The sequence below is a fragment of the Eleutherodactylus coqui genome, chromosome 4 (assembly GCF_035609145.1).
Source record: "Eleutherodactylus coqui strain aEleCoq1 chromosome 4, aEleCoq1.hap1, whole genome shotgun sequence".
Classification (NCBI taxonomy): domain Eukaryota; kingdom Metazoa; phylum Chordata; class Amphibia; order Anura; family Eleutherodactylidae; genus Eleutherodactylus; species Eleutherodactylus coqui.
In genome coordinates, this window is record NC_089840.1 from 103,950,001 (window position 1) to 103,970,278 (window position 20,278).

A 20,278-nucleotide genomic window follows, 5' to 3' on the forward strand; every position below is an offset into this window, starting at 1 on the left:
TCGTTTTAGGGATTGCACTAGCTTTGGTACTATTTTTTACATTTGGTGGACTTATCCTTGGGTGGTTCACTTCGTGTTTAGAATCTGCAGTTTAGCTCAAAGCTTGTTTAATGTTATTCTTCGCCGTGATACATGGGTAGCCTTACTACAACATGGTACATGAGCCTTATCCTGCAATCAATTCTGCCTCTTTACATTTCTCCTCTTGGCAGCAAAGCAAGCTATTGCACACTCCTGAAAAACATTACTATTCTTCTGCAGGTTAGATCCAGGATGGACGGATTCGTCATAAACAAAGTTATCTAGAGCAGTGTTCCCCAACTCCAGTCCTCAGGGACCGCCAACAGGTCATGTTTTCAGGATTTCCTCAGTATTGCACAGGTGATGTAATTATTGTTGGTGCCTCAGACATTGCCACAGGTGTTCTAACTATAGGATATCCTGAAAACATGATCTGTTGGTGGTCCCTGAGGACTGGAGTTGGGGACCCCTGATCTAGAATACTCTTAGAACAAACACGAACAGTTCCTTAAGGTTTGGCAACCCTGGACTGACTAGATTTAGCCCTTCCCCATCTCTCCTCCCTATCCCCGGCCCTGGCATAATATTTCACTAATAACCAGTAATCATTATAGTATACACTTGGTAGGCCTGCCTTGGTCTCCCCTTACCCCATTATTCTTATTCTTACCCACTATTCTCACTCCTCTCATTTCCCTTGTAGATCTCTTTCCCGTCATTTCCTTTATTTTCCTCATACTCCATTCTTTCCTTTGTTCCTGTGGCATGATTTGTTTTTTGTGGTTTGATGTTTAACTGTTAAGTACTTAATTTAGCAGTGGTTTCCCACCACTCTGAACAAGGCCACATTTTATCATTCATATATTTGATGCATTGTCTTGACAAGTACTCTCACATGGTCTGACGGCTGAGTATCATGTTGTGCCAGCTTGCCTTATCTGTTCTCTCACTCAAGGAGACCTCCACTTCTGAGTTTCTACGCCATTCTGCTTGTTTATACAGTTCTTGTACTTATCTTGGTTTTAATAATCCAAACGTCAAGTTGTTGAGTTATGCTTGTGTTTTCGATTGAAAATTTATTAAAAATATTGAAATAGAAAAGTTTGATCACTTGATTCAGAAATAATATATATTATAATGTAGGAGGTGCAGAATACAAATTATATAACATTTCTACGGTTAATCCCTGTCCAAAGAAAAAACAAAAAGACAACATATTGATTTTAAAATAAAACTTTGATTTAATATACAAGTTTTCTTTAAAATACAAAATAGTAAAAGACAATTGCAAAAACTAAACTGTTTACAGATAAACCCAACATTGCATTATTCAAAACAAATCAACATTTGTGATAACCCTAATTGCTTGTAAGCTGAAGAATGGATATTCCGATTCCTAGAAAGCAGGAACACCGCTGGTCAATGACTGAGGACCAGAGGTTGACTTTTCACCTAAGCTCTGTTGATCACTTGTTGAGGAGAAGAATCTTGAAAGGAGATCTACCCTCTCAGCAAAGTCTTCGATTCATTTGGAATTCAAACGTCATAGATTTTTTTTCGTTTTCTTAAGATATCCCGCAAGAATTAAAGTTAATGTACTTTTTGGTAAAAGTTGTTCAGAAAATAAGGTTAACCATTTCATATCTGATTAGTATTCAGTTTTCAAAGTCTTTACCAACAATACACCTGGGATATGAGAATTCCTTGTGCTTGGTGGAACAATATTCCAGCTGCAAACTCAACCATACCTTCTATTTCAGTAATCCTGTGGATACACAAAATGTTCCAGTATCTGATAACCCCGTATGTACTTGGCGAGATCCCTTTAACCTTTGATACGCTCAATAAAATGCAAGTAATTAACCAATAGCTTCTTTCTTTGAGTTGGATTAACACTGTTACAGACAAATGTGAAGGGACTATGAAATGTGAATGTCCTTTGTTAATATGGTATAAGCCATGGATATATTCCGACATGGATATCATCAGTTAGGGATGAGATGGATTTGATTAGTAAGCTATGGAAATAGCATACCTCCGGCTCATGAACTTCCCTTAATAGTGGTAATATAAATAAGGCAGAATAAAGTACATCTTGGTACTTTCATCGTCAACTGCTTACCCTTTAACCTCAAACCGATTTGTTAACAAAGTGCATTAAACTGCTCCTTCCACAGACACTCAAAAATGATTTAGTACAATTGAGGCACCAATTTCGGAAAGCCAGTATTCATTCCATCCTTATGTAAAATAATAAAAAAAAGCCTATAAAATGGTCTATCATTTTAATAAGAGCTTTTTTTCAAAAGTTTTACATTTAACCCATTTAGATTCAATTCCAAAGTGAATAATTTACACATCTCTATATGTATAAATATTATAGTAAACATACAGATACTGGCCAAGTAAGGTCAGCATAAGACACATTTGATTAATGATGTATGTAATCTAATTTTCCTTTAAAGGGGCATGTCTGTATAAATAGAACGGAAACAATGCATATATAACATGTTGAAAGCGGATTACATGAACTTTCTCTCTGTACATAAGACGTTGGTCTGTTATTTCTATTTAACTTTTCTGAAGTCTGGATTCTGTAATTACTCATATGAGACAGTTCAAAGAGCTCAACTAATACTGAGAGAGCTGGTAATGTCAGTATCAATAATAGTAAGTCTGCTTTGTTTATTAATTTTTTCTGTAAGGTCATATTCCTTTCTTGCATTTTTTTTTTATATTCACAGTGCATTGATTAGGAGCTGAGTGCATTATGAACCAAGGCTAATAAAGTGGATGCATCTAGGAATGAAAGCTTGTCACCTGGTAATTTGATATTCTATAAGGAACTTCCTTATGGATTTTTGTATGCCACTGAAATCTTCCAAAAATGACCACAACTTAAAACATACTATTTGGAAAAACAATACCTTAGTTTATAAAGCTACAACAGGCATTGTGCCGTATGTGGATTTAGAAGATTCAATGGACTAGAGAAGCATGCGAATATAAACTTTCCTTTAGATATAAGATTACCTATTCAGGAATATTGGGTTACTTTGAGAAGTTACAATAAGTTGACATTCCGGTCCTGGACAAACAAAGATGGCCACACCACTTCCCTGACTACCTGATGCACACTGTGCACAAGTATGCATTGGTGGTCTAAGACTCTGCATGCTGATGTGAATGGCCCGTGCTGCTCACATGGCCACAACTGGTCAATCAATGAAGGTGTAGTGTCTTAAGACTAATGATGCCTACTAATGCACACTGTGAATCAGGTAGTCAGAGAAGTGGTGTGGCCATCTTCGTTTGTCCAGGACTGGAGGATTGCTTTAAATAAACCTCACATATTGCCATCATAATGACTATTATAGCCTTGGGTCATAAGAATGCTCAATTTTGTAGCTAAAATGGACAGTAATTTCTCAAAACTTGTAGTCTAGTTACTCAAGTAGTTGTTTATAATTATAGGATATCACTTCCATCCATGGATTGCACATAAAGGCTTAAAATTTGGATACTCTTTGTCAAGAAGAGATCATTGATGTTTATAGTTTTAATTCATAGCAAATAAAGTTAGTACAAATGAATAACGGAAAGTATTTCAACCGATTCTTTAACCAGATTGGATAACATTGAAGATCATATGAAAGTAATGAACGCAATCTAAATCATATGTGATTAACAACTTAATATAGACGTTTGATAACTGTAAGTGTCCAATCTATTCATAGGACATGGTAGGACCAACAAGAACTTTCTGTGTTACCACCTTATTCCATTCTTTATCTTCTATGTAAAACATAGATAGCACGCATGAATATCACCACGCAAGGCTCCTAATATAGAAAAACACCTTGAAATGCTCAACTGCTCATACAGTTGTTTTGAATGGAAAGCCCTGACTCTGTACCAAAATGGTATCACAACACCTAAAAAGGTCTAAAAATATTTGCCATTTCGTTCACCCCATTGCCAGTGCATAAGAAGATTTCAACCTTGATGGGCAATAATTAGAAAAATTCTACCTGAATATACAATTAACCTGACTGCCAAATATTTCCCCTATGGGATACATTGCCTAACCTAACTTGACCATGGTTTACATTACTTCTAGAAGGACTAGTGAACGTTTTTCTGTTTTACTCCGATTAACATTAATCTAAGAATTCAGTTGTGTCAATTATAAACCGCAGCTCCTGAGAAGAAATAAAAAGGATACCTTACACTTTAAAGTAACCCTTCACATATTTCCTGCTCCATTTGTGCATTTTACAGTATTGTACTCCTAACATATAGCCCATGTTCTACTTAAGGTATTTAATGTATATTTCATTCTTTTTATTTCTATAAAAGCCAGAATCAAACACGGCCAGTTCCCTTCCAAAACAAGACTGGGTGCAAAACTTCCTAACTTATATAAGATTATTTATAACATATATTGCAAAATGCTGGTGTCCCTTGTTTTAGAGAAACCCTAGCAGTTCCAAACCAACGTCTCGTCCACGCAAAACAAATCTGTGGCAGATGCCTTTGGAATTTTCTGACATCAACTGCACTGAGAAGTCTGATTATAATGTGCAACTGATAGAAGTCCATGAAGGTCTGCAGGTAATATATTCTAGAACATTCCATTCCTTAATGAGCACTGCAAGAAGGACGGTTAAATCAACAAGTCAGTCAATGTGCAAAACCGAAAAAAAAAAAAGGCTAATCAAAAGTCTATCCATAAATAATTGGTAAAACATTCCTGTAATGGATTTAAATCAAAGAAAGCAAACTCTTCAAAATATACACTTCTGGAACGTAATGCACCGAATGAAGGTATGGTCACGCATAGGTGAATGGCTGGAGGAATCATGACAGCTGCTCCATGCAGTCCAGATGATCAGGAATAGGAAGGCCTGTTAAAATTGTCAAACATTTGTTCCAAACAGTAAGGGTGGGACACACAGGCTGTGTGAATGGAATGTCAAAAGTGTAAAGGTGAACGGAGTTCAAGGCATCGTAAAATGACAATGAACCATTATCGTAGTCTAGCAAAATTCCAATGCGGCGTAGATGTGGAGAAGGCTCAATTGGAATCTCTTTACTGTTATGTCTTACTGCCCAGTTATTGTTACATCGACAAAATACCCAGGAGGCCAAATTCTTTCCTATCCACTCATGCTTTGGTGCAGACTTGTATGCAATGCCAACCGCATACCTAAAAGAAATGAAAATTACATTACTGCAAGATCAATTGACATTTCTAGATTTTAAAGCCCAAATCCCAAATCTGTTTATTCTAATGGAATGTCATTGCAGATTGCTTAATATTCTTTTTTTCTGCTATTTTAGTTCTAGAGCATCCTCTGAATATTATAATGGGTTAATTTACATGGGCAATATTTCTCTAAGACCGAGAGCCTGAGATAGAAAGATTGCAGCATGTCCTATTAATAGGCAATATCACCCATTTTTTCCTATGGGAGCAAGAAATTTTAAAAAAACAAAACAAAAAAAAAACACCCTGTATCACACTCGCACACGATGCAATGCAGTTTTTACCATTATAAGTATTAGGACAACTTGCAATTTTTTTTGCCCACAAGTGTGAAAAACACATTTACAGTGATGCGCTTTTCTCGCAAAATGCATCATACTGGAATACAAAATTGCAGATTTACAAGTGCAATATAAATCCGAGTTTCTGGGATAGATATCGCACTTGCCCGTGTAAACACAGCCTGCCAGTTCACTTTTCCATCAGTTGTCACACACCATATAAAAACTGAAATGGGTAGCAGGCATCAATACTAATAGCTCATCCAACTAGGAAGGTAACTAACAGCATAAGCGGATGTAGAAGACAAAACTTTATTGCCCCATCACCATGACAGCAAAGTTTCGGCCGTGGTGGCCTTCTTCAAGCTTAATCATGTGACCAACGTTTCGGCCGTGGTGGCCTTCTTCAAGCTTAAGTAGCTGTTATTGTTTTCTCTGTGTATCTTTAACTATTAGTTTCCTAGAAAACTGTACTGAAAACATATTTACGGCTTGGTATTTTTCTGGTTTTCCATGCAGTGATTCGGCATGAGGAACGTAACTACACGGTGGTTCCACTGCACTCATCTTTAAAATATAAGAGCGATATGCTAGCCAAGAAAGGTAAAGCACAGCCATACAAAAAGAAGAACAAAGTTGCCCTTCTGTGGGCAACTCTATTCTAATGTTGTCTATATTTATGGTTGAGTATTTTTTATTTATTGGGTTAACGGCTTTGTGGCCTAGATAGTGAAAATTATTTTCACTTCATTCCCCAACACAAAACCTTTCGTTTTAATAAGAATCTTATAAGTACTAGGTTACAGGATGACTGGAGTTATCATAGTTCAACGATGAAATGTGTAAAACCATAATGCAAGGGGTTCCACAACCAAGCAAATGGGGTCAAACAAGACAATGTAAAGGGGTTTTACAGCTCTCAACTATTGATTACCTATCCTCAGAATAGGTAATCAATAGTCGATACTCATCAGCTGCTTACTGGGGCCACAAAAAGCTGCCTTGTGCCGAAAACACACAAATCCGTACACAATGTAGCAACCTGGCATGGTATTAAAAGTTATGGTGATACCATTCCAGGTCATTGCAGTGTGCACAACCCACGTATTTCACACACCTTGAGAGAACTGAATTTTCTTAACACTTTCTGTACCATGTGGCATAATTAAAATCAGCCACAGCCTGCATCATTTCACAAGAACATATACTGAAGTGCAGTGTGTAAAGAACATAATTCGGCTATTTCGTGAAATCCTTCCACGCTAAATCAAATTCACAGGATTCCAGAACAGGTTTTCTTTATTGCTAAATATTGTGGTCACTAAACCAAGGCCTTATTTTAACCTGAGATGTAGAAATTTGGTAAGGCTGACAATAAAAGCAAATTACCCATTTGAGTAAGTTTTTATAGAGAATGTTAAAATCTTCAATTTCCTCTAAACATCGATACCCAAGTATATAAAATTCTTAAGGGAAACCCAAGCCTACTTGTGTTACTGTTTAAATATTATTTCTGGTTCATTATGGTATAGTCTTCAAATAAAAAGAATGGAAAACCACTAGATATAAGCTCAGGGACCGACACTTAATACATACCAGGTGCTTCCACTTATAACCACTTCCCAGTAATGGCGGCCACTGTCCAGAAATACATTGCCAGCTACACCATAACTTCCTTGGCTAGTGAAACGCTCTGGTGTGTGGCTCTTTTTTGAAGAGGTTTCATCTCTTTCCACAGTCAAATTGTCATGAGAAACCTTAAGCTTCCGATGGGCAGACTTTGGGTCCAGTTTAAATGGTTGACCTACAGAAAACAAAAAGGTATACAATGTGTGGCATTTTCAGTATTTTACAGACAAGAAAATTCAGCATGTATCAAAAACAAAAGCTTTAGCTGCCAGCGCTACACACAAAATATGGTTAGTGGCACAACTAGACCAAGTTGTGTCATTGATGCAGATCAAAACTGACAGTCATGTACAGCCGTGTACCAGGGAGGTGAAATAAAGTTCACATCGATTTGTAAAAGTAATTTTAGAAAATGGCTACTATAACACAACACACTAATAAAATTTTACTTAATTTTCTGTTGGTTAAAAAAAAACAAAAAAAAAAAAAACATCTTAAAATTACAAGAACTTTATTTTCATCACTGCAGAAAAGTTTATCAATCATGTAATATAATAAAACATGAGCAGAAGACATGCTGATCTATCTATATGGATATACTGTAGACAGACAAATTCACTGTGTGAAATCTAACAATGACTGATCATTTCAGCTGACCAATGACAGACAGACATTAACTGGAAAGAAGTCAGCAGAGTTTGAGATTGTCGTCCGATAGTTGGACAAGAGATCTTTCATTCTTAAAATTATATATATTTGTTCACAAATTATAATTATTATAAAGATAATTACCTTTCTTTGTCCAGTTTGAAAAACTGTGATGGCCAATATTGACTAAAATGTGTATGGATGAATCTATGAAATGATCATTCGGACGATCATCTGTTCAACCACTAATCTATTTCCATCTAATGTATAGGACCAATTCATGAAACAGATATAAATCCATTTAAAGAGGCACTAACTCTTCAGACAACTTATGCTCATGTAATAGCCTGTGTGTGTGTCATCAATCTTGTAATATACTTCTATTAAAAATGTTTTACCACTATAAATCTAGCTTGTCTGTAATCTACTGCCTGTTAGGTACTGAGCTTCTATAATAACAAGGATGCTAGGACATAAGTGAGGGGCTAGCTCACTGCTCTGCAAATCACACAGCTCCCAAATCTGCAGACAAAGTATCTGCAATCTCCATTCTCTGCCTCTCCCGCAGTTAGAGTGCATGTGTGGGTATGTACACGCACGCGGTTAGAAAAAACAATGTGGCTAGAATGTCTCCTAACGCCGGAATCGTGGTAAAGCAGAGGAGAGGGCATTCAGATAATGCAACCCTGCTTATTGGACCAGAGACAGAACAATGCAGCATTGCATGTAAAGGAAAGTAAGTACAGGACAGTGAACTACTGGCAGAACACTAGGTTTGCAATCCATGTTCAGGCAAGGGGCATGTAGCGAACAGCAGGGCAACAGAGAAATGGGGAAGACCACATTAAAATCAGAACTTATAAACCTGAACTAGGGTGAAAACAGCAGCCAATTAGTGGGTAAGGAGACCTATTATATATCTTAGAAAACTTGTTGAAAACTCATGTACGCTTTAAAAAAAAAAAAAAAAGCCCACAAGTTGTAACTGCCAATTGCCTCCTGTGGGAGGGAAAAAACTAATTATTGACTCCAAATATGGCAAATCAGAATAAATTCCTGGATCAATTAGCAATCTTGTGTAATGTATATGTTATAGATTACATATGTCCAAATATATTCATATAACCAATTAAAGTCCATGTTCATTTTCTTAGTGCCATTCGAAGAATGAATAGTGAAATCCTGCATGTTTGCTTTGAGCAACAGGACCACTTATTCCTAAAATCTGCACCAGGTCAGTTCCGATCCCATATAACTAGTAACACTCAATGATCTCCACAAGAGTATGAAGATAAATCAGCTTCATATGTCAGCTGCAGCCCTAAGTGAAAACTATTCTATTACTAAATATATATTTGGCTAGTCTAAAAAGTAGTTTGAGCGCTGAAAGAATATGAGTAAAGTACAGAATCTCTAAATATTTTTACATAGACACCATCAATGACCATTAAGCTTATTACACAATTGCTTATGGAATATGTGTTTGAGAACAAAATACGTACTGTAACAGAAAAAGTAACTAATCTGATAACCGGCCGAACAATTAACTTTCGTGCACTTTCCATGACAATACTTCCTGACTTATCTCAAATAACATCACATATATACATTACATTAAGCCAATGGCACATAAAAGTATAAAAACAGTTCTAGACATTCTATATCTCAAACTACTATAGGAAATTAAAGGAGCTTAAAGGAGGCACGTCTATAAGCTTGTGCAGATCAAAAGAACTCTCCGAGGACTTGTAAATAGCAGAATAACATTCCGGTGTTGTATTTAATACTTTAGAGTTCAAATCCAGGATTATGCTTGGATATCACCCTGGGATAATAAAGAAACACACTAAGTGGAAGGAAATCTTGCCCTTTTAGATATACAAGATACATTTGTATACAAGTGTAGATGCTGGATTGAATAACAAAATGCATCCTAGTGATAATCCAGCACGGTGTTCTAGTCCATTTTGGTTGGGAAGATTTGATGGGAAAAAAAACAATTTGCTGGGAATTTGGTATGTTCAAGATGCTTCTTACTATTGATAAAAGCTAATCAGAGTCCATTAGAAATGCACATCTGGACGTCTCATGGAAAAATATACATAGAAAATCTCGAATACCCCTTTTAGACGAACAGATTCTTGTTTGAACGAGCGAGTAATTTTACGGCTTACTCGTTCACGCTCGTGCAGCCTGTTTAGACAGGCAGATCAAGAATCGTTTACTTCTCATTCAGTGTTAATCATTCCTACATGAGAGACTGAAAGGAGAGTGTTTAAATGGAATGAGAAGTAGACGAGTCAATGATGATTTTTAGCCCTGCTGAAACTGAACAAGCGAGAAAGGAACAATTCTCGTTCATCGTGTTTAAATCGAAAGATTATTATTCACTTAATTTTTTTGAACAATAATCGTTAAGTCCAAAGGCACCTTAACAAAGAAAAATCAACAATACAGAACATGTATCTAGATAAAAGGATGGACAAAAACGGAGCCAAAATACCTGTATAAAGACTTTTTCCCACTCTTGTGTAGGAACTAGAGATGAGTGGGCATACTCGCTAAGAGCAATTACTCGATTGAGCATTGCCCTTAGCGAGTACCTGCCCGCTCGGGGGAAAACGTTCGGCTGCTGGCAGCGAGTGGGGAGCGGCGGGGGAGAGCGGGGAGGAATGGAGGGGAGATCTCTCTCTCCCCCCCCCCCCCCCCCCCCGTTCCCTGCCACAACTCACCTCTCTCCCGCACCGGCAGCCGAACCTTTTCTTCCGAGTGGGCAGGTACTCGTTAAGGACAATGCTCAATCGAGTAATTGTCCTTAGCGAGTATGCTCGCTCACCTCTAGTAGAAACACTCCTTAAAGCTTTTATATGAAACCAGACTTGATCAAAACTTAAAGAAGACCATATTAATTTCTATGTATTTGTAAAGCCCAGTGTTGCCTTGGAAGAAAGCATAACGCCCAATTTTTCCAGAATTACACAAACTCTCCAAGAAGCAAAATATTTTTGTTTTAAAATGTAAGACCCTGTTGAACAGGAAGAAGAACTTCAAGCGGATGTTTGCTTTTACACGAAGTTTCAACATGAGGCCTAATGTTCCTGGCTACAAGTCAGGGTCAACAAAAGATGGCACAAAGGAAAGAGACTGCCACATAACATGCCATGATCCAAACAGTGGAAAGAACAATATAATCACAGCCAAAAATACCAAGTCAATTTCCATATTTGGAGACTAAAGTCCACCCTTCATAATAAACACAACGAATAATATTTTCAATCACATGAAATAAGAAACTGGTATTGCAGGGTTGGAGATGTGCCAACATTACTCAAATCTTGAGCTTGAACATAAATTAAACTATATACATAGTTGCATGCTGCTTGTGACAGAGGGGTTATCATGGCCTCCACTGGCAAGATTTTTATCTTACAATGGTCATCTTGAAACAAATCAATATTCTATTTCTAGTAACATGCTGAAGGTCGTATTACCCAAATACTAGGGTTACAAGACAATAGAACTTCAATAGCCTGCTAATATTACGGCTTTAAACGGTGTTCCTTTCACTCTGAGGTATTGTTCCATCTTCCTTATCTGCATAATTTACCAGAGGAGCATGCATGGCCTTATAAGTCTCCTCAATCACCTCCTACGTGTCTCCACACACCTTTTTAGGTGTTCTCCTTAAGGAGAGATGATACCCGTCCCAATAATGAGGGGCAAAAACCTTAAAACAGCTGTATGTGTATGGTTTTCTGGCTTTTTTTTTCAATTTCTAGTTGTTGTAAGGACTTGTATAAAAAGTCTGACATTGATTTACAGGAATGCTGACTTCCAATAGGTGGTGCTGCAGAGGTATTGTTCCATCTTCCTTATTTGTATGTTTCCAGCCACTGTGATATGGTTGTATTGCCTTCCTTTACGGGATAAAAATGGACAGCCAGCAAGCAATGTATTCCAATACTTACATATATAAGCATATATTCCACTGTTGAAGACGAAGAAAAAAAAAAAAAACATCTACATTTCTATTTTACCATTACTTGAATACCTATTGCTCATGAATAACGTTAAAAATTTTTCCTTGGTCATAAAATGGTCAAAGGAGGAAATGATTCCTTATGCTTCAAGGGCTAGTTTATGTTTGGCCACTTTAGCCCACACACCTATAAGTACAATTTTCCCTATAAAGACAAAATTTCACGACTTTCAAGTAATGGGGATTTTTTGTTGTCCTATCCAAATATATAAAGTTTCACTGGATCTTTTTTAATGCAAAATGTAATAATTTTGTTTTGGAAAGTGTAAAATATACAATCTTAGGAGAGAAGAATGAGTACATAGAAAGAGAATGGCGTACAACCCACTAAACACTGGAGTGAAAGCCCCGGACATCAAACTTCTACAGAACGGATCACGAAGAGAAGTGATATCCTATGGTTGAAAGGCTTCGCTTACAGCTGCTGTGGAGTTTGGCATTTGGTTTTAATCTTACCTGAATGTTACTTTAGGGACTGACTTTTTATGACCGTGCTTGTTAAACCAGACGAAAACCACTTTCTGCTTGGAACAACATGTAGTAACCTACTTACCCCCGATCAGAACTGTAGCACAGGTCACAGCAGATATTAGCCGTTTTCCTCACTATTTCATTCGTGCTCATGTAACAATGTGGAAAAATGAAGGTGCTTTTTGGAAGACTAACAATAGCTAATAGTGCACACTTCCAAGGAGACTTCAGGCACAACTTTTACTAGTTTAGAGACTTTCTTACAGCTGCATAAACATCTAAATACAATTTGATTAGTTATTACCTAGGGTCAGACTTTTACTACTTTTATTTTTTTTTTTTGTTGCAAAGGTTCCCAGATGATGATAGGCTGATCGCAGGTTGTCATGGTATGGAATCCCTAAAACCAGCTATAATTTTATGGGGGGGGGGGGGGGGGGGGATTGGGTGGGGGAGAAATCAGCAACAATGTTTAAAGCAGCACTATTAAGGTATAATTTTCCTCAGTAGGGGATCGTCTTTATCAACTCAGGATTCCCGTACAGAATATTTTACTATTTTTTTTTTCAAACCAATTGCTGAAGAGCCCCAAAAATGACCAGGGATTAGAGCACAAAATACCCCGATTAGCTTTTCTCTGTCCGATGCGTTCATGCACTGCTGCAGGAAGCAGACAGTGCTGTTTACATTGCAGTGGTCCGACTTAGTATTGCAGATCAAGTTCCCATTGAAGTGAATGGCCTGAAGAAACAGTCATTCCTGCAGAAATCAACTTTGTGCACGAGTGCAACAGCATAGAAAACAGCTGATTATTCAGGCTTTTGGTGACAAAACCCACCGATCTACTACTGAGGACCTATCCTGAGGAAAAGAATTAATAGTTTACAACTGGACAAGCCCTTTAACCCTTTACTATTGTTGGTGGTTCGAGCAGCGCATGCGTGGATACACAAATGGCATAATGATCCCCTTGGAAAAATCTGCAAAGGAAATTTGCACCATTTGTTGGGGAGGATCCACAACACATACAAGAGCTCAATCTCCATATGGGATTTTTCTATGTTCTGTAAAATGCGGCACTGTATTCCACAGCAGGAATCTGTAGCAAATACTCCACAAGTTCTGCAACACTAATTGCATTTTCAGTTTCTTGCTACAAAATTACTTTTGTTGATTTTCTGATGTATTTTTATTCCATGCATAAAACTCAACCACAATTCTTTCTCAATATAGCAAAAATTAGATAGGAATATTTCAGGTTGGCTTTAGGGAAGAATATAATACATTAACCTGGGCTTTAATTTTAGCCCAAGAGAAATAAATCAATCCCACCTTTTGCTCGCTATGAATATAAGGCAGCTAAATGCTATACGCTAATGAAGAGTTAATTTCACATTGGTTTTTAATTAATTAATGGTTAGTTTTTAAGGGGAGTGTTTTGAACATTATGTAGAGGTTTAACAAGGTTGTACAACAACCAAAACGAGTTCTCCATTTTTTGTATAATGCACGTTTTGTAAAATAAAGCAGGAAGTCTGAATAGCAAGCAGCATCCCGTTTGTGAATTATACTTTAATTTTAGCCAATGGTAAAAATATGGCGAGGGATTAAAGCTCCTGTTCCTGCAATGTAGCAGGTCGGATCCTCGGCTGTTAGCCACAGGTGAAGACCCAGAGGAGAAGGCAGAAGTGGCTTTTAACAGCTTCTGCCTTCTCTCTTGCAGGCTACATAGCACTTAATTAGCTATTTGACCCAGCGATCACGTGACCAACTGATGCCCCTGCCAGGGCAGAGCTGCAGGGTCCTGGTAGTACCAGATCAGCTCTGTTAGTGACTATTACCACTACAGGGGGATGTTTTCCCATGTAACTGGGGCTCCTATGGATGCCTCAGTTACAGTGGAAAAAAAAAAATTGTGTGAATGACCCATAGAGGTCTTCTATGACATTGTGGCGGATATAGATGTTAAGCAAACAGTTTCAAAAATAAAATTTTAAAAAATTCTGGAATGAAAAAAAAACAAAAAAACCCGCCAACCTAAACAGTCACCATATGCACTTTGGAATCCGTGAATATACAAATTATATATATACACGCTATTCTGTCTAATTAAAACTGATAAATAGACTGTATACAGATATTTCTTCCATGAGTCCCAGGAGATAAGCCATGATCCCTCTTCTCTTCTTCTCCTCGCTCTCTTGTGTTTGGCTGTAGGAGCCTCTACCATCTGCTCTGTTTGAAATAGGACACAAAAATTGCTAACCTGTCTTGTCTTCAGGACTTCTACAGAGTTATTTTAAGAATATACATAAAGTCCTGCAGACTGACAATCCGGGGGGGGGGGGGGGAGTTTTTCTACAGTTCACCTGCAACATTAAGTCTATTGTTCCTTTAAATAATAATCTATAAAAAAAAAACGAATCCTGGATGACAACTTTAAATGGATTCAGCCGAGTGCATACACACCAAACAAACATGTATGGGTTGCTGCTTTAGAGGGCAACAATATACTACTTTAAAAATATCTTTCTCCATCCACACAGTCCCAGATGTTGCCGAAGGAAACTAAAACTAGGACCCAATTATACTCATTTGTGCTCAACAAATTTTTTGAGGCTACAGAACAGATGAACCGGGGTCAGCAAAGCCTGCAGGCCCTCGACTCTCATAGATATGCCAGATGTACTTTCCCTATCCAACTCTTAACAAAACAGTATTTCTTTCCAGAACTCTAAAAACACAACCAAGAAACATTCTAACTGAGCAGCATTATGGCCTTGATTAACCTATTTACATAAAGGCCCAGTAACAGACCTACAAGTACAATAGCCAGGGTATATTCCAGGTATGGTTAATAGACTCTTCAGACGTGGCATTGGCATTAGGGATTGATAGCTCAATGGCAAGTTTAACAATCATCACCATGCTATAAATTAACTATGTAAGTATTATGCATTGCTATTGATATTTGTAACAATCTATGTCTAAAGGAAACCTGTCACATCCTCACAGCACCATAAACTAAATTATGGAGCCGTTAGGGGACGTGACAGGGAGCCTAGTGATGTATTTTTTATACTCAGCAGCTCCTGTGATCCAATGGTGTCTTCCTTCCAAGTCGGTGCGCGGCATGAAAATCTGACTCTCTTGAGTCTCATGCGCGTGCTCTTCCATAGTTTTATAGAAGAGCGTGCACGGGACTTTGAAAATAGTTGGAATTGCGTGCCGACTTCAGAGGGCGACAGTACTAGATTGGGTAGGAGTAAAAAAAAAAAAACATCACTCGACTCCCTTGTTTCAGTCCCTAACCGCATCATACCTTAGTTTATGCTGCTGTAGGGATGTAACAGGCTCATATTAAGGATTGCCTAATAGAAGACACCTTCGACCAAAAATTGTTGCCAAGAACAAAGTGCTATTTGTCAGGTGATTACATCTTTTATCTGGCATCAAAGATCATCTGTAGTCCGCAGCACTATATGAACAATAATGTGCGGTCATCAACAATAGAACCAATGGTTTCTAAATGAGTACACCAAATCTGCCCCATCATTAGGCACATATAGAAGTGTTAATGGCTCTATGTAAACGCAGCTGGATGAGCCACGATTGACTTGCAAATCATCAATTGAGGCTTGTTCCCAGCAGATCATCTACAAGTATACACATTTACTGGTTCATTAAAGGGTAATTTAAGTTTAAAAACCGACACATAGAAAGTGCTTGTGTCCATCTATTCTAGCAATCCGTAAGAAGTGATCTAAAAAAATAGGTATTGAGATGTCCTGGTCCGTCATGCTGTTCATGCCATTAGAGCTCCTACAAGGTTTGTCACCCATTTTCCCTGACATAAATGGCAAATGTACCAAGTAATGCAGTGATACATTCCTTGCCTCATTTATCGTCGTGTATCTGTGGAAGCCTGGGGTCCTAATTCAAATTCTATAAGCAAACCATCCACAAGGAGCCTGTACAATGTCCCCAGGCTTACAAGATTTTGTTTCCTGCTAATTGGTTTCATCCTATACTCTAAAATCATATTAATAAGCTGATTGGCCATTTATGAAATTGTCCCTTGTATGCGTACACAGGCATTACAAGCCCCACTGGGGAGAAAGGCTGATGGAAAGATTACATTTTATGTGCAGTGTTGTGGAATATGGCTATGTTATATAAGTAGTAGGAAATCAAATAGATTTATCATTCAGGACAGCCATGTCTCCACACTGGGATGGTGGACAAAATACAGTACTATGCAAAAGTTTTAAGCAGGTGGTGAAAGCAAGCTGCAAAGTGTGAGAGTTGTCAAAATGTCTTCTATCCTCCATCTTGTATCCTATTCTATGTTTCTCAAAAGCTACTGTATTTCTTTTAGCCCGTATCCAGATGTTGGCAAGCACCAGACAGTCAGAAGTGAGATGCAAGTTTACTTGAATGAGGCCTCCTAAGAAATCCAATTAGTTTCTCCAAACTAGATCAAACTATGCGCAGCCCCATGGGACAGGAGGAAGGGAGGAAATAAGTGATTAAAAATTGGACTTGTTGGGAGAAACATATGCACCGGTCCAATTAAAACTTGGATAATATAACAGCTAATACATAGTTCTTTTCCCGATGTGTGTGTGCATGTATGTATGTGTAGTGACCTGGAGTGTGTAACTACAGTATAAAAGTACTTAACTGCAAGTCAAGAGCAACTATCCTAGCTGCAGCTTATTTAACAAAGGATAGTGATGCTGGATTTCGTTTAATAAGAAGATGGAGTCAGGATAGGGAACTAAATAGTTACTTTAGCTTAGTCATTTTTTTTTTTACTACAAGTGCTGGAGGACCTAACAGGAGCTTACACAGTCACACATCACGTGACCAAGCAGGAGGAAGAAGTTCCCTGATTGGTCAAGGGGTGTCAATAACCACAGCCTAGCTAAAAACAAGTTCTCTGAGAGGAGGGGGCTGAGCTGACACATGTTCCCTGAGTGGAGGGGGCTGGTAAATTTCCGGTGCTCCTGATCTGTGGTGTAGCAGAAAAATATAGAGTTGAGAGGGGAGAGAGAGCTGGTCAGTAGAATGCAGGAGACAGTGGAGAGAGAGGGACAATGAGGGGGAAGAATGACGGAAACCAGGTGAAGCCGTGTGACTGACTTCCATCCCCTGTCCTGTAACTAGAGCAGCATACTTCCAACTTCCAGAAACGCTGGGTGCAGCTGATCAATCATCCATGATGCTGAGAGCAGCCTGTGTTTGTCGTCAAGACCTGAAATCTTTTCAAGCCGTGCTTCCACCAAACAGACAATGCAGTCACAGTATCGCAGGCTGCAAAGATATCAGAATCTCCAGAGGATCCCATGGCGCAAGTACTGGAGAATTTTAGCGAGTGTTTCAGGTTGGCAAAACTGTTAGTCGGATGATAGGTGTTGTGTTTGTCAGTTCTCATCAGTTTCTCTATACTCTTCTCAGATCTAAGATGCTGCCTTCCCAGAGCTTATCTAACTGTGTATAAAGGTTTAAATTGTGTTTATGTAAGTTCTAGTGTCTAAAAATGTTTACAGAACGCCATATTCAATAGTAAATGGTGTGTCTGCATTTTAGTCAATTACATATGTCAGTCTTTTTTCTCCACCAATACCTTTTATGTCGGCACTGGTGTCACGTTCACCTAATTCAATTAGTCATTCATATCCTGTTGTTTACCTTTATCTGTGCACAATGTTAAATAGAGCACTCTGCACCCATCGTCACCATAACATGACTCCTAAGCCACCCCTTAGACACTGCTCAGAGAGTGTTGGCCTCTTCCCGCTTGTCACACGTTGCAAGGTTTGGGCGTCACAAACAGGAAATGGACAACTAATGGAATCAGGTGAATGTGATGTCAGTGGCTGTGAGCAGCTCATAACTCAACTTTTTCTTAATTTGGGAAAACAAGAATATATTTAAAAGTGCTCCTTTGTGCTAACAAAAGTAAAAATGCTTTCAAAAATGTAAGTGTTAATTACAAAATATTAAGTGAAAGAAGAAAAGAGAAATCTAAATCTATATTTTGTGTGACCAGTCTTTGCCTGCAAAACGGCATCAATTCTTCTAGAAAGACTTGCACAAAGTCATGGATTTTGTACGATTATAGTCAGGTGTATGATTACCCAATTACACCAAACAAGGGATAATGATCATGATTCTCATATATAGGTTGAAATACAGTAACTAAATCAAAAACCACTGTGAAGGGTATAAGACTTCAAACTGAGGGAAGAATAGCAAAACTTCTACAAAGGTGAGGTTGTGGAAGACAGTTGCATTTCCACGACTCTGGACTATTGATGCAATGGGCTATATCAGGGATTAAAGTAGTGGCTGTTTGTTCATATAAAGATTGTTTATTTGGGATGCTTTTATAGGATATTCTAGAGCAGTGGTGGCGCACCTATGGCACGCGTGCCAGAGGCGGCACGCAGAGCCCTCCCTGCTGGCACGCGCCCAATCGGCCGCTCACCACTTGTGAATACCAGCAGGGGCCGCGGCTTCCCTGACAGCATTCACAAATGGCACTGCTAGCCGCGCTGATCCCGGCACACACTGACTTCATTGTGCAGCTGAAATCCCTCTCCCCCCTGCCCCAACGTCTCCTACTACTTGGTTCCGCAGGGAGGGGGGAGGTGTCCAGCAGTGTGTGTGTCAGAGTGTGTGCCGGGAGCATATTAACACTTTCTTCCCCACTTCTGCAGCAATCAGCAATTCCCAGCAACCTGATTGGTTGTTTGGGTTGGCTGATTCACCAAACAACCAATCAGGTTGCTGGGAATTACCTATTGAGGCAGAAGTGGGTAAGAAAAAGTTAATATGCATGCCGGGACTATCGCTGACCAGAAGAGGAGCATCAGCTTCCAGTAGAAGGGGGAGGAGGAGGGGGTAAGTGTGTGGGTCTTGGGAGGGGCACTGTGGGGTGTCACTACTGCACTGGGGGGCCGCTGTGGGGTGTCACTTCTGCACTGGGGGGCCGCTGGGGGGGGGGGTGTCGCTACTGCACTGGGGGGGGGGGGGGGCGCTGGGGGGTGTCGCTACTGCATTGGGGGGGGGCGCCACTATTGCACTGGGGGGCCGCTGGGGGGTGTCGCTACTGCACCAAAATAATAGTAGACGATGATTATATTAGCTTACCTAGAAGGATATATATGCGTATTAATCTAGTATTAAGAATAGCTGCTGCTGAGAACGGAATAGTGTGGTGATCTGAAGGAGTGTATAACGCTGGTAGAGTATGGGCTGCTTGCCCGGTAGTTAACAGAGTTTGTCTTGACAAATCTATGCATGCCGGTTTAATCTAGTGTATGTTGGTCTCACCTGTTCGGGGGAGGTACCTAAATGGAACTATACTGTGATTGGTAAGATGTTAAGTGGGGTTTACTATTTAAAAATGCTGTGTTGCCTGCATCAGTAAGCTTGAAAAAGACGTAGATAGGGTTGAAACATTGCTGTTATTTGTTGTCATGGAAGAATAAAGAAATTTGGATTTTATTGCACCACTTATGCTGCCACGCTTGTTTCTAGTCTCATGTCAAAAGTCATACCCCATGGCAATGAGCACAGCAACAAGACACAAGGTAGTTATGCTGCATCAGCAAGGTCTCTGCAGGCAAAGATTTCACAGCAGACTGGGGTTTCAAGATGTGCTGCTCAAGATCTTTTGAACAAAAAGAATGAGCTAAAGTCAAACTATTAACCCTTCTATTTTTGAAAGCATTCTTACTTTGCAGCATTTTCCCCACCTGCGTAAAACATTTTGCACAATATTCTAGTTATCACCAACTTTTTTTCCCTTAAAGTTGAATATTTAACAATTTGCTGGTAAACAGAAGTACTTCAGTTGTCGTCTTTTGGCAATGTTTTGATTATTGTCAACATGCTTAGGTCGGGCTCACA

At 38.9% G+C, this 20,278-nt stretch overlaps 1 protein-coding gene across 3 annotated transcripts in view; it reads right to left on the reverse strand.

Annotated features, from left to right (window-relative positions):
• Nucleotides 1–1,238: 1,238 nt before the first annotated feature.
• The window catches only part of MID1 (midline 1), a 412,445-nt gene continuing 393,405 nt past the window's right edge, over nt 1,239–20,278 (reverse strand). For all 3 annotated transcript variants that reach the window (XM_066599936.1, XM_066599933.1, XM_066599935.1), the window contains exons 9-10: nt 7,168–7,375; nt 1,239–5,230 (exon numbers count right to left, since the gene is read on the reverse strand). In XM_066599936.1, coding sequence (XP_066456033.1) covers nt 4,882–5,230; nt 7,168–7,375 — 557 coding nt within the window. In that variant the 3' untranslated portion in view covers nt 1,239–4,881. The remainder of the gene's footprint in view (nt 5,231–7,167; nt 7,376–20,278) is intronic.